At 49.5% G+C, this 13,086-nt stretch overlaps 1 protein-coding gene across 1 annotated transcript in view; it reads right to left on the reverse strand.

Moving 5' to 3' along the window:
• The window catches only part of LOC120061032 (low-density lipoprotein receptor-related protein 1-like), a 133,927-nt gene that overhangs the window by 41,196 nt on the left and 79,645 nt on the right, over window positions 1-13,086 (reverse strand). The window contains exons 8-26 of the mRNA XM_039010526.1: window positions 12,573-12,735; window positions 11,860-12,082; window positions 11,553-11,742; window positions 11,078-11,221; window positions 10,588-10,824; window positions 10,174-10,354; window positions 9,703-9,925; window positions 9,254-9,443; window positions 8,868-8,990; window positions 8,468-8,608; window positions 7,781-7,906; window positions 7,529-7,645; window positions 7,175-7,255; window positions 6,204-6,371; window positions 4,465-4,647; window positions 3,430-3,627; window positions 3,053-3,298; window positions 2,595-2,792; window positions 167-371 (exon numbers count right to left, since the gene is read on the reverse strand). Coding sequence (XP_038866454.1) covers window positions 167-371; window positions 2,595-2,792; window positions 3,053-3,298; window positions 3,430-3,627; window positions 4,465-4,647; window positions 6,204-6,371; window positions 7,175-7,255; window positions 7,529-7,645; window positions 7,781-7,906; window positions 8,468-8,608; window positions 8,868-8,990; window positions 9,254-9,443; window positions 9,703-9,925; window positions 10,174-10,354; window positions 10,588-10,824; window positions 11,078-11,221; window positions 11,553-11,742; window positions 11,860-12,082; window positions 12,573-12,735 — 3,337 coding nt within the window. The remainder of the gene's footprint in view (window positions 1-166; window positions 372-2,594; window positions 2,793-3,052; window positions 3,299-3,429; window positions 3,628-4,464; window positions 4,648-6,203; window positions 6,372-7,174; window positions 7,256-7,528; window positions 7,646-7,780; window positions 7,907-8,467; window positions 8,609-8,867; window positions 8,991-9,253; window positions 9,444-9,702; window positions 9,926-10,173; window positions 10,355-10,587; window positions 10,825-11,077; window positions 11,222-11,552; window positions 11,743-11,859; window positions 12,083-12,572; window positions 12,736-13,086) is intronic.

Here is a 13,086-nt window from a genome sequence, read left to right on the forward strand (position 1 = left end):
TGAGCAGTGTATATATATATATATATATATATATATATATATTTTACAGTTCTATACAGAAGTTATATCAAAGTACCATTGCTTGTATATGATCTACAATTTCCAGTTCTATAGTATCTGTGGTATGGTATCTGTCACTGTGGTGGTTCAATGGATTCATTCTCACCCGTCTCGGGGGTCCAGGGCGATGGCCCGGGGGTGCTCCACCTCTCCAGCCAGTAGCGTGGTCCTCATGGTTCCGTCCAGCTTGGCCACCTCGATCTGGTCCAGGTTACTCTCCACCCAGTAGATGTTCCCTGCTATCCAGTCCACGGCCAGACCCTCTGGAGTGGCCAGCCCATACTGGATCACTACCTCGAAAGTGGTCAGAGCTGGGAGGAGGACGGTGGTTAGAGGGAGAGAGCGAGAGGGTAAGGGATGGGAGATGGCTGGGTAAAGGCCTTGCATGGGAAATTCTAGATTTGTTTGACATTCCCATCGCTGACCTCAACACACAGATAAAAACCAGTAAGACGGAAATTGAAGAAAATAACCTGATCGGATAGGTCAAACTCCTCTCTTATAAAGGACGTGACAGAAATGGGACACAGTGGACCAAGCTGTATTAAAATGTCTTTGCAAAACGGGGCAATATTTGCCGGCGCAATACAATATGTCTGTCTAGCTCATGGCAAAAGACAGCAGTTACAGACTAACTCTACCCAGCGGCGCACACGCTGTAAAAAACCGCTGACAAACTGAGCGGACTGTTTGCAATTCATTCTCTGTGGAATCAGAATCAGTCAGTGGCATGGCACGCACTGCTTACCACTGTGGGATTTCTAGCAGCACTTTGCTAACAAATCACAGAATGAAGGTGGTGAATTCTGGGAAACTTTTGAGAGAAAACCCACAGCACGCACGCGCAGACACACACAGTTCCCGGAAAAACCTGGCACCCCAATAAAAGCTACGCAGTAATGGTGTACTGCTGATGATTCTGTGGAGTCCTTCACATGGCCTTCCAACAGTCATTAGATTACAGCATTAGAGGGAGAGGGCCTCTTCACAGCTCGGTTGTTGTTATACTGCTGGAACCACAGTTGGCTTTGCCTGGGGAGGGTGGGGAGGCTGTGTGTGTGTAGGGAGGAAACTTTTTGTTGTTGTTGTTGGAATGTTTGACCCTGTAGCGATAGCAGCTTCGCAATATTTTTTTACATGGCAAAAATGAAAACACGAAAGCAGACCAAACTCTTTGGTCCTTTTAAAAACCTGCTGTATGGAAAATATTGTGCGCTACAGCTTGGAAAACAAATGTGACCCCGAATACCAACATAATGATGTTTGTTTCCAACATTAGGGCCGTTTTCCTAAAGAAGTTAAATACGCTCATTTGTTTCCTTTGCCACGATACTATGGCGATCCTGCTATTGTCCCGGCCCTACAACTAAACACTGAAAGATCTTAAATCAGCAGAAGCTGATTTATGGTGGAGGGAGGGTTGTTTTTAAGAGGGTTAGAGGTGTGGGAGGGGGCCTGGGAACAGGGACTAATGTAATACGCTGGTTCCTACGCTACACCACAGTATGTGTGTCTGTTGCTCTGCCCCAGGGTGGCTGCAGTCACGCAACGGAGCGGTGAGACAAATTTGAAGAGACAAAGCCTTCCGTCGTTCTCTGTGTGTGTGTCCCTGGATTTCTTCTGTGGGATTCTGGGAACACACCCTTGATTGGCCAACAGACCTGGGGTTGGGGGGGGGGGGGTGGGTGGGTGGTAGGGGTCTGAGGTTGGGAGGTTGGGACGTTGGGGGGAGAACAAGGGCCAGCTGTGACCTGTCTGGGGGATTTATGCTGGGGACATTAATATACATCTTGACTAGATTTGACAGGCGAGGCTACCATGAGACAAAACTGTTGTACTGAAGTACATTCAGAGAAAGCGCAAAACTTTGTAACTCATTTTTGTTAGTCCTCAGACTAAGAGGAAAGATACTGTAGCCTACATCATGGAAGGGGGTTGTAGGCACGTCAAAAACAGGACCTGCACGGCTAAAATAACACGGGCCTGCCTACAATGCATACTGTAGATTAAAAGGGAACGTCGGCTCAGTCTCAAAACATATTTTAATAAAGCTTTGGTGATTAAGAGTTATTTCCAAGCAGTCTCAGGAGCTAATCCCTTTTATTGACAGTCTAGACTACTTTACGATTGCGTTGGGCAGACAAGAAAAGGGCCTTAATTGAGGGGAGGCTATGCTTGGTTTTTAATCAAATAAAATGAAACGTGGGACAAAAAACATCAGTTTTTTATGTTTCGAAATAGGAAGTGTACAAGTACAAAATGCACAATAAGCTACTCTTGTTCCATGTTCATATGGGCAGTGTGCGTCACGGCTGGGTAGGCCGAGTTTCCACTGTCAAAATGAATGTCATAACTAACTGGTAAATTGCCAAACCTGGCGTCAGGACTGGAAAATACCCGTGCGGCAGTTTCTACACGAAGCAATTGCTAACTAACGAGTGTTTGACACTAGTGCCGCCTTAACGCCAGCTGGGGAAAAAAAAAGAAAAGAGTCCAATGAGTAATAAGAGGGTTAAATGGAGACGCTCCCTCACCTCCGTTCTCGGACAGTTTCCCACGGTAGATCTTGTCCTCCACCACGTCGGTCCAGTAGAGGGTGTTCTGGCTGAAGTGGAAGTCCAGAGCGATGGTGTTCCTCAGGTTAGGCACCAGCACGCTGAACTCTCCCTTGTGGAGGTCAATACGACGGATCTCATGGCGGTTGGAGAAGATGATGAACGGCTTGAAGGGGTCTGGGGGGGTAGAGAAATATGGGATATGGAAGAGATCATTTAGGGGCCCTGGAGATTGTCCTTGTTAGGTTACATGGTCTTAATCGTGGTCTCCGTTCTTATGGTAGATATACCCAAAGTGCAATATTTACAGAACGCCATAACTCACACAAACAACCACGGTTTTCATCGGATGGCCAACAAGATTATATATCTATTTTCTACCTCTCTACTACCATAACCCCTCTCTCTAACCTCCTTTCTCCCTCTCCTCTGCTCACCAGTGCTCTTGCAGCTCTCCATATCTGTCTCCAGCTCCCAGCCCTCGTAGCAGGAACACTTGACGCTGCTCTTCTCTTGCTCACACTTCTGGCTGCACTTGAGGTGCTTGGCACAGAGGTTCATGATGTGGCAGGTCTTGTTGTCGGCGCCCAGCTCCATGCCCAGGGGGCAGGAACACATGAAGCCCTCCCCAGGGATGATGGAGCAGTTGTGGCTGCAGCCTCCGTTGTCTATGGAGCACAGGTCTGTGGAGGGTGGCGAGTAGAGAGGAGAGGAGAGGGGTAATCATATAGATGTGTGGTTTGAGGCAATTCCTACCTTGACCACGGTGGTGTAGTTATGGGTAGGGAGAGTGGGCGAGTGTGTGTGTTCTTACCACAGAGTTTCTCGTCAGAGCCGTCGGGGCAGTCGTCAGTGCCGTCACACAGCTTCTCGGTGGGCAGACAGATCGAGTCGTTGGTGACACAGACGTGGTGAGACAGCTTACACACCAACGCCTCGCAGTTGTCCTCGTCCGAGTTGTCCTCACAGTCACTGTCCCCGTCACACACCCAGGCCTTGCTGATACAACGAGCTGGGGACAGGTCAAAAGGGTACAGGTCAGAAGTCACACCCCACTGACACAACAGGCTGAGGAGACAACCAGACAGAAGATCACACACCGGGGTCTTACTGAAGGGACAACGAAACACCGTGGCAACATGAAAAGGGACACCCCGAGAAAAAAATAAAAATAAAATCAGGCAAGCTCAACTCCGAATAGAGAAACATAGATTGTGATGGCTGCAATGGCGTGCTGAACTCTGGGAAAAAAACATGGTTGCCTTCTTGTGACTGCTGCTGGGAAATCAATCGTAAGAACTAGAGTAATTCAGTCCGTTTGCGAATGCTGCTGGCCGTGTTAATCCAGACATCTTAATCCCCGGAGCACCAAGGGGTCACCGTGGGTAAAAGCCATCCTCGTTCCCAGAGAGCAGCTTGCTGTCATATTCTGTCACAACAAGCCCCTTTGGGATAACAAGCTCTCTTAAGTGATACATTGTGTTTGACCATGCAAAAGACAGCAGTTACAGACTCTACCCAGCCGCCCAGACACTGCTGCCATGACTTACTACATGAAGAATACTTGCTCTGAGACATGGCTGTTACTATTATGGCGTCTAGAGGATGTAGGGCAAGAAGACACCAGGACTTCTCACTGACTAATCTGATGAGGGCAGAAAAAACCCATGGCACACGCACACACCACAGCCTGCCCTACACCGACTTCCTGAACCCTCACTAACTGGTCTGATTAAAACATTTAAAAAAGGCCACCGACTCACTTAGCCAATAGCATAGAAGAAGAGACAGGAAGAGAGAGCGGTTAGCTCATTTCTCTTGATGGCTGAAACGGCCCACGCAAACTCACCAGAGTTCCTGCAGCTGAACTTGACGGCTGGGTCACACATGTGCGTCACTCCCTCACAGTCGCTCTCGTCACTCAGGTCCATGCAGTCGGTGTCCCCGTCGCAGCGCCAGCGCATGGGGATGCACAGGCCGTCCATGCGACACTGGAACTCATCCACGTGGCAACCACCGGGAGGACGGGTGGCTAGGGAGACACAGGAAGAGAGAGCGGTGTCAGCCAACAGCAGAGGGGTTAGAGTATGGCGAGCGACAAGCGAAGAGAATCCATTCAATAGCAGAGACGGGAAACCGTCGTAACACATCAAATACCTCAACCCAGTTAGCCGTCGACAGGAAAGGTCTGCAGGGTCAGAATGTGTTAAGGCTCCAGATGGGTCTCGGTCGTGAACAAACAATGACAAAGCTGTTCTGTTCTGTTCCCACGGACATCATCGCCTGATGTTAAGGGCGTCATTAAGGAAGAGGAATAATGACATCCCTTCATGGCAAGAGTTGGCATGGAGGAATCAGCAGTTGGCATAGGGGCATAAGGAACAGGCCCAGGACCTTCTAAGTGGAATACAATATGTGAGACAGAGGGGAAAGCAACAGTATTGCTTTTCTTCTCAAACTAATGACTTCCAGAGGGTTTGGCACTGGCACACACACACACACACACACACACACACACACACACACTGGAGTAGGAATGGAGTTTGGAATAACACGACAACAGCAGAAGAACGTTGATGTCACTGTGATTTCATACTCGGCACAGATCTCTCATTAGGCCAGAAGATCATGCTGGGCTCGATGTTGCATGCTGAACTCAAACAGGCATGCACACACACACACAGACAAACACACCTCTCCCCTGTCACTCCGGGGCAGGACAACTTCTAAGCAATTAACTCCTCTCTTAAAGCCAAACTGAGAGCTGAAGAAAAAGCAGAGTGACAGAGAAAGAGAGTCTGGGAGAGAGAGAGAGAATGGGAGAGAGCGAGATAGAGCGAAAGAGGGGCTTTGGAAGCTCTGCCTGGCCTCCACTGATCTCTGCCAAAGCCACACAGCCATTACCAAGTCATTACCAAGCCCCTCAACACCTCACCAGAGAGACTAGTCACCCCCCCACTCCCAACACCCCTGACTAAAACTTTGCCTGCTCTTCTTACTCCAGCCATTTCACCTGACTTCACTTTTTTCCCATCACTTAAAGTGAAGGTCGATGTGACCAGCCGTCATTAAACAACCGCACAACTGCAGCCAGCCATACTGAAGGGAGGCATTGTTCATGTTTTGCTTGAGATCTGCAGCTAACCGCAGAGCAGAAACACATCCCTGAGAGCAGCAACATGAAGGATCAGCCGGACGACATTCTACACAATCCAAAACGACAACACGTACACAGCCTGAAATAGGATACTGGCATTTCATGTGGCGATAATATACCAGTATACTAAAAAGAGGACAAATATGGGTATTGAGGACAAATATACTGTATACTCTCCTTCATGTGAAGAACAATGGAAGCTGCAATGCAGACTGCTAGACTCATGCAAACACTATGAGCACAATGTCACTCTCCTGCCAGGTGCTCAATGAAGAAGGAGATGCTCTATAACATCCGTTGGGGTGGTACAGTAGAATAACAATACTAGGAGTTGGAAGCTAGTGTCAGCCACAGTGCAGCGCCTCTGGGCCAGTTTAGGGGTCAAGTGGCTTGCTCAAGAGCACAGCGGCAGCACCGGTACCAGAACTCACCCTGGTTGGTACAGTTGGCGTGGGTCTCGTCGCTGTAGTCTCCACAGTCGTTGTCCCCGTCACAGGTCCAGTACTCAGGGATGCAGCGGCCGCTGTTACACTTGAACTGAACACTGGAGCAGGAGTGGCTGCAGCCTGCCTCGTCGCTGTTGTCCCCGCAGTCGTTGTCTGAACACACAGAGAGAGAGAGAGAGAGAGAGAGAGAGAGACAGAGAGAGACAGAGAGAGACAGAGAGCGAGAGAGACAGAGAGCGAGAGAGACAGAGAGCGAGAGAGACAGAGAGCGAGAGAGACAGAGAGCGAGAGAGAGAGACAGGCGGAAAGGGCAGGCGCACACACACACACGCAGAGACGCACAGACACACACAGGTAACATTTTTTACTAACTTCCATGAATAAGCCATTATAAATGCTTAACCCACTAGAGTCGATTAACAAGCCCATGAAAATACGTCGGTTTCTGTCGTTATATCCTCCACATCTGCCGATGTCGCACTTCCACATCTAAAGGTGAAAGGTGGCAGAGCTAGAGCGGTATCTGTCAGACCACGAGACACGCCGAATATGGGTCTTCTCTCCAAAACGTCTGTAGCGTCCGAACGGTTTGACCTACAAAACTATTATGACCCCCTCTATTGAAAAGGGGATGCTCTCACAAATGTCTCCATTTTGCTCTATGGCTCGTCTGAAGTCGGTACCGTCGATGTGCCAACTTCTGTTTGTAGCGTCCGAACCGTTTGGGCTACAAACTAAATGTGACCCCACAAGTGTCACGGGACTTGTCTGAAGGCAACCGGTAACCGGTTGTAAAAGAAATTAAGGAAGTATGATGGGTAGTTTTAGCTAAATGATCCATAGTATGACCATCTTAAAACAATTCCATATGTCAGCCTAGACGTTTAAGAATTAATACATTATACAGGTCACAAATGCTTATGAATTGCAAAGCGTAAAAGGAGATTTGCGCTCACCGTTGTCACAGCGCCAGTTGACGTTGATGCAGCGGCCGTTGGCACAGGTGAACTGGGTGAGGGGGAAGCAGGTGGGATAGGCTGGGGAGAAGGAGAGGCGAGAGGAAACCAAATTGACATCCTAGAAACACCCATCATGTGCCACAAACAGACCTCTCTTGGCCCACTTCAAACTAAGTAGTGTGAGAGTCTAAAACCCCAAACTGTCCAACTAACCAAACTCTTGCCTGGCTAAAAAGCAGAAATAAATCTGCTGACCAGGCTTCAGGTTTAGTGAGTTGACTTTCAAACATTAAACTATTCAGAAAAATATAGAACGCTACAGAGGTGATGTGTGATGCCAGAAGTCCCCACCACAGGAGGCCGGCTCATCAGAACGGTCCCCACAGTCATCATCCAGGTCACATGTCCAGGAAGTGGGGATGCAGCGCCCACTGGCACACGCATACTGGTTGGGCGGGCACGTACGAGCTGGAGAGGGGTGGGGGATAGCAGCATTACAGATGGGGAGGGCGTGTGTACGAGTCTACATGCATGAGTATATAATAATATATATGTATACATATATATAATAATATATATGTGTGTGTATATGTGTGTGTGTACCTGAGCAGGTAGTATTAGACTCATCCTCATCGGTGCCACAGTCGTTGTCCCCGTCACAGAGCCAACGCAGCGGGATACAGCGGTTGTTCTGACACTTGAACCGGTCCGATGGACACGTGTGCTGGTCTGTGGGAGAGAGAAGAAACTTACGATTTACAACAGTAGAATTTGAACGTGAGATCAATAGAATTAGAAAAGACCATACAGCATCTCTCTCAGAGAGACTGGGTCCCAGAGGAGTCTTCTTTAACTGGACTAATATTAGGCCTAGTCAGGACCCACTTACGTTAACTGTAAGTTTATAAAGTGGACATCACACAGCTATAAGCACATTTTGTTCTGGGACGCTTGAGCTTCTGCTGCTGTGTCATCCTCTAGAAGTGGGCCAACATAAGAACTTTCATGTACACACAGAGGAAACCAGGTGTTACTAATTGTCACACCAAGAGAGAGTTGGATGGAGAAACTATGGGCCTATTTGACACTCAATTGATGTTTAATATTGCATGGCTCAAGGAAGAGCAAGCATTAGGGCTTGGATTAGGTAGCTCATCCTCTGTTGCTGCTAATTCACAGCACATGATTCTCAACTGTGCGCGTCGTGTGTGTGTGTGTGTGACTTGTTGTCGCGTGTGTGCTCGTTGCTCAGTAACCCTGGCGGCGGCGTGGCGGTGTGACCCGACTCACGGCAGAGCTCGGGCGCCTCGTCGCTGTTGTCCAGACAGTCGTTGTCCCCGTCACACTTCCATCGCTCCTGGATACAGCGGTTGTTCTTACAGGCAAACTCCCCGAGCTGACACTGAGGAGGAGGGATGTAGCTGGGGTTGGCTGGGGAGAGGAAAGGAGGGGACTGTTACGGATAACGTGGCAAAGCAACGGCTTTCGCAGTCTCTGCTGTTCCTGTGTGGGATGGATTGATCTACTTACGAGGGGTTTTTCACGACAAATTCAGCTGAAGAAAGCAGGTCTGTGAGATTTGCTTCTCGACACACCAGCTTAAACACGGATATCAGCATCCCAGTTCAACGTACATAAATCACAGACACTACTCTGACTGAGACCCTCCTGAGAGCGTCCCAATGCATACCTTTACAGGTGACATTGTCGTCACCCAGTATCTGGTCGTCAGCACAGCCACAGGACCTGCCGTCAGGGATAGCCAGACACAGACTGCTGCAGCCGCCGTTTTTCACGCGACACACGTTGGTCCCTATAGAAACAAACAGAAGACAGGCAGACAGGACCGTTAGCGATGTTACCAAGCAAATTTGCCTATGGGACATTAAACGTATTCATTCATTCTAGACTTGTTAAATCACTGATATAGAATACAATTTTAGGATTTTGTGGCATAAGAAGTTTCGCCATGGGTTATGACACTTCGTGACGTGCTTACGACACTGTTAAAAGGTGTTCAATGTGTTCCCCGTTGACTGTAGTGTTTACCCACCAGGTGTCCACCAGTAAAGTTACCTTGCTGCTGGTGAGCGTCGTACACACGGATCTCGAAGAGGGGTGGGCGTTCGTTGCGGAGCAGCGTGACAGTGCTGGTGGAGGTATCTAGTTTGAAGATGCTGCCGCCGCGGTACTCGTTCCAGAACAGGTACTGCTTGTAGTGACACAGGCCGAAGGCGTGGTTTAGCTCAGTTCCCTCGTACACCATCTGACCAAATCAGAAAGAGAGAAGAGGATCATTGCACGTGGATCATGCTGAGGATGAAAACCATAGAACCCTTCTTTTTTTCCACTCACACACACTTTGGCAATCAGAGGGGGATACAGGCAGGTGTGAGAAAGTGGGAAGGGTGGACGCGACGACTGAACCCTGCGCTCCAGTGGGGAGATTTCACATGTGCGACAACCAGTGTGACTATCACGATCATCATCATTCGGGTTGAGGCTTGCTGACCAGTCGAACTGACCTTGCGCTCGGTGGTGTTGAGGTAAACCATCTCGATGCGGTCGTAGTATGCGTCCACCCAGTACAGGATGCCCTGCGGGATGTCTAGACTCAGGCCGTTGGGCCACAGCACGGTCTTACTGGTCAGCAGGACCTGGTCGTGAGAGCCGTCCATCCACGCCTTCTTGATCTTCCCTCGGTTACTCTTCTTGGGGTCCTCCTCCCAGTCTGTCCAGTACATCCACCTACAACCACACACTCTGTTAAATCCATACTAAAAGGGTGAAAAATTCCACCAACTTGCCCCAAATTCCGAGGTTTTCCGGAAATTATTGTTGGAAGATTCCCGGAAGCAGGAGCAAATAAGCAGGAAACCAGGAATCCTCCAAGTAGTAGTTTTTGGGAAAGTGACCAACATATTCTCATTCTGTGAGGTCTTTGTGTGAGATGTGTACAGGAGCAAAGGAGCATAAGGAGGGGGAAAATGTCTGACCCGTGCTGGGGGTCCACTACGATGGCGCGGGGGTGGGTCATCTTGCCCTCGATGAGGGTCTTGCGTGTCTGAGAGGCCTTCTCCAGCCTGGCCACGCTGATGGTCTTCACGGGCCCGTCGTCTGTCCAGTACAGGTTACCTGCCATCCAGTCTACCGCTATCCCCTCCACGGTGTGGACGCCTGAGGGTAGGGACAGAGGGCAGGTGGGAGGGACAGAAGGATAGAGATTGAGGGTGACTGTCCACAAGGGCTTTCGTGACCTCATGATATCATTTCTATCATGACACATTGGTCACAATTCAATATATATATTGCATCCCAAATCTACATGCATTGCGATTCAATTCTGCAATAGGTCTTGATGCAATGCACGACATGTTAAATACTACGGTAGTCGAACAGACATTCCTTACCGTCCTTCAGGATGGTGTCTCTCTCCGTGCCGTCAATCTTCTGCCGCCCGATGATGTAACTCACGGCGTCAGCGAAGTAGATGAACTCGCTCTCGGCGTGGAAGTCCAGCGCCCGTGGGTTCATCAGGTTCTCAATGGGGATCATGAACTCGTCGGGGACCTTGGCATTCATGTCCATGCCACGGATGATGCCAGGGCGACCCTTACCGTACACAAGGAACAACTCGTGTTCAGGTTCTGCAAGGGGAACATCGACAACGTGGGGATATCGCTCAATGGTTAGTTACAAGATCTGAGAAACGAAACAAGGTATTTTCTGTATGTAAATTTTAAAATTATGTTCTAGAGACGTATTTCAACTCATATTGCTATAATATAAATTGCAGGTCTGTGCTGTATGGAGTTCTGTGCTGTTGTGTGTGATTTTTGCGCTATGCTCTATGTATGGAATGCAATTCAATTCAAAACTTCATGTATGTAGAGCACTCACTCTTGCAGGACTTCCCGTCGCTGCCCAGGCTGAATCCAGAGCGACAGCGGCAGGTCCGGGTCTTGTGGCTGTTCCCCAGCAGACAGATGTCGGAGCAGCCTCCTGGCTTCTTAAACTGGTCCGGGGCACACGCATGACTCTTCTCTCTCACTGGGCACCAGGGGACGAGAGAGCGGGGTCAGAGGTCAGCACTAGGCACCAACATGGCAACAACTATGACGATCGATACAGACAGATAACACTAGATACCCTTCTGGACTCTTTCAACCAGGAAAACCCAGGGATTTTTGAAAGTTACCGTAATTTTGCAACCCTAGGCGTGTACCTACATGGAGTTCGGCGTCTCTGGTGGAACACGTGCAGGGCTGGAACAAAAGCCCGACCACACTACATACCACACTCCATGCCAATGATTGCCCCGTACCCTCAGTGCCTATCTGGGTAAATACACAGGGGGTTGTGGGTGTGTACCTACCTGGGGGTTGACGTCTCTGATGGTACACGTGCAGGGCGGCGCCGCGGTCCACTCGGGTCACCACCGTGAAGTCAGAGGAGTTGAAGCGGTTGACCCGGATCACGCTGGTCTTAGCGTGGTTCAGGTTGCCCTCGGAGTTGGTGGCGTACAGGTAGTTCTCAAACACCGTCAGCCCATACAGATGCTCAATCTGACAGAATGAACAACAGACACACAGTCAGAGCTGGTGGTTGTGTGTGTGTGTGAGTGTGTGTGTGTGTGTGTCTGTTTTAATGGAACTTCCTCCTTGATTCATTCATGACCTCACCAGCAGGCCCTGTATGATGGTGTGTCTGTTCTGGCCCTCGTAGTCCACCACCTCTATGTAGTCCAGGTAGGCATCGGCCCAGTAGACCAGCCGGTTGACCAGGTCCAGGGTGATACCGTGGGGGAACACGATCTTACTTTCCACCAGCTTGGTCCGGTTCTGACCGTCCATGTCACAACGCTCCACCTTGGGAGTCTGACCGTAGTCTGTGAAGAACACCTTGCTGTAGGGAGAGATGGCGAGGAGAGCGGGGGGGAGATGAAGAAACCATGAGTGTGTGGGGAGATTAAACAGAGGAAATGGGAGGACTGACTGTGTATTCCAACAGACGAACTGTACTTCCTTAATTCATATTTGACCTCAATCACGCTGCTTTACGCAGCTCATAAAAAGCGCCATCTGCATTAAGGGTGGTTAATATCGGAGACGTCTACATCCTTCACCAGGAGATGCCTTCCAAAACTGAGAAGTGACACCTTGTAAAAAAGGAACCACACAGGATACACCAAACTATTTTTAAGTGTCACCGTCAGCAATATGAAGTGATCATACACATGTTGTGTGTGTGCGTGAGAGAGAAGAGGAAGTGTTTTCACTGACTAAGGGCTGGGACAGCATTCATCTGACCAGGAGGACCAGGGGGAAGTAAACAAAGGACCTTCTGAGGTCACTACTTCAGGGGTCTCTGGGGTTGTTAGTGGGGTAGAGCTCACCCCATCAGGGGGTCCAGGGCGATGCCTTTAGGGTTGTAGAGCTCCTGATCCAGCAGGGTGACACACGTCTGGCCGTCCGCGTTGCACACAAAGATACGATCGTCCATGTTGTCCTCGAAGTAGAAGTTCCCGGTCAGCCAGTCAATAGCCATCTGTCCCACATCTGAAGGGACAGAGAGAAGAGGATAAGTGTGGGAGAGAGAGAGGATGAGTGTGAGAAGCATGGGGAAGAGAGAGACAGAAGGAGAGAGAGAAAGAGGGAGAGAGACCGAGAGAGATTGCCGTATCAGAATGGAACTCCAATCAGTGTCAGTGACCGCAAACACAACCCATAAGCCCATCTCACCCACAGAAAAGCATTAACCCTCGCCACCCCAACCCACAGCCTGCTTGGTGACCTGACATGGTCCCACCCTGCCTCACAACCCGGCCTCATTTACAGTTGAGGTCGGAGGTTTACATACACCTGAGCCAAATACATTTCACCCAGTAAAAAATCCCTTGTCTTAGGTCA

Source organism: Salvelinus namaycush, chromosome 16 (genome assembly GCF_016432855.1).
Source record: "Salvelinus namaycush isolate Seneca chromosome 16, SaNama_1.0, whole genome shotgun sequence".
Classification (NCBI taxonomy): Eukaryota; Metazoa; Chordata; class Actinopteri; order Salmoniformes; family Salmonidae; genus Salvelinus; species Salvelinus namaycush.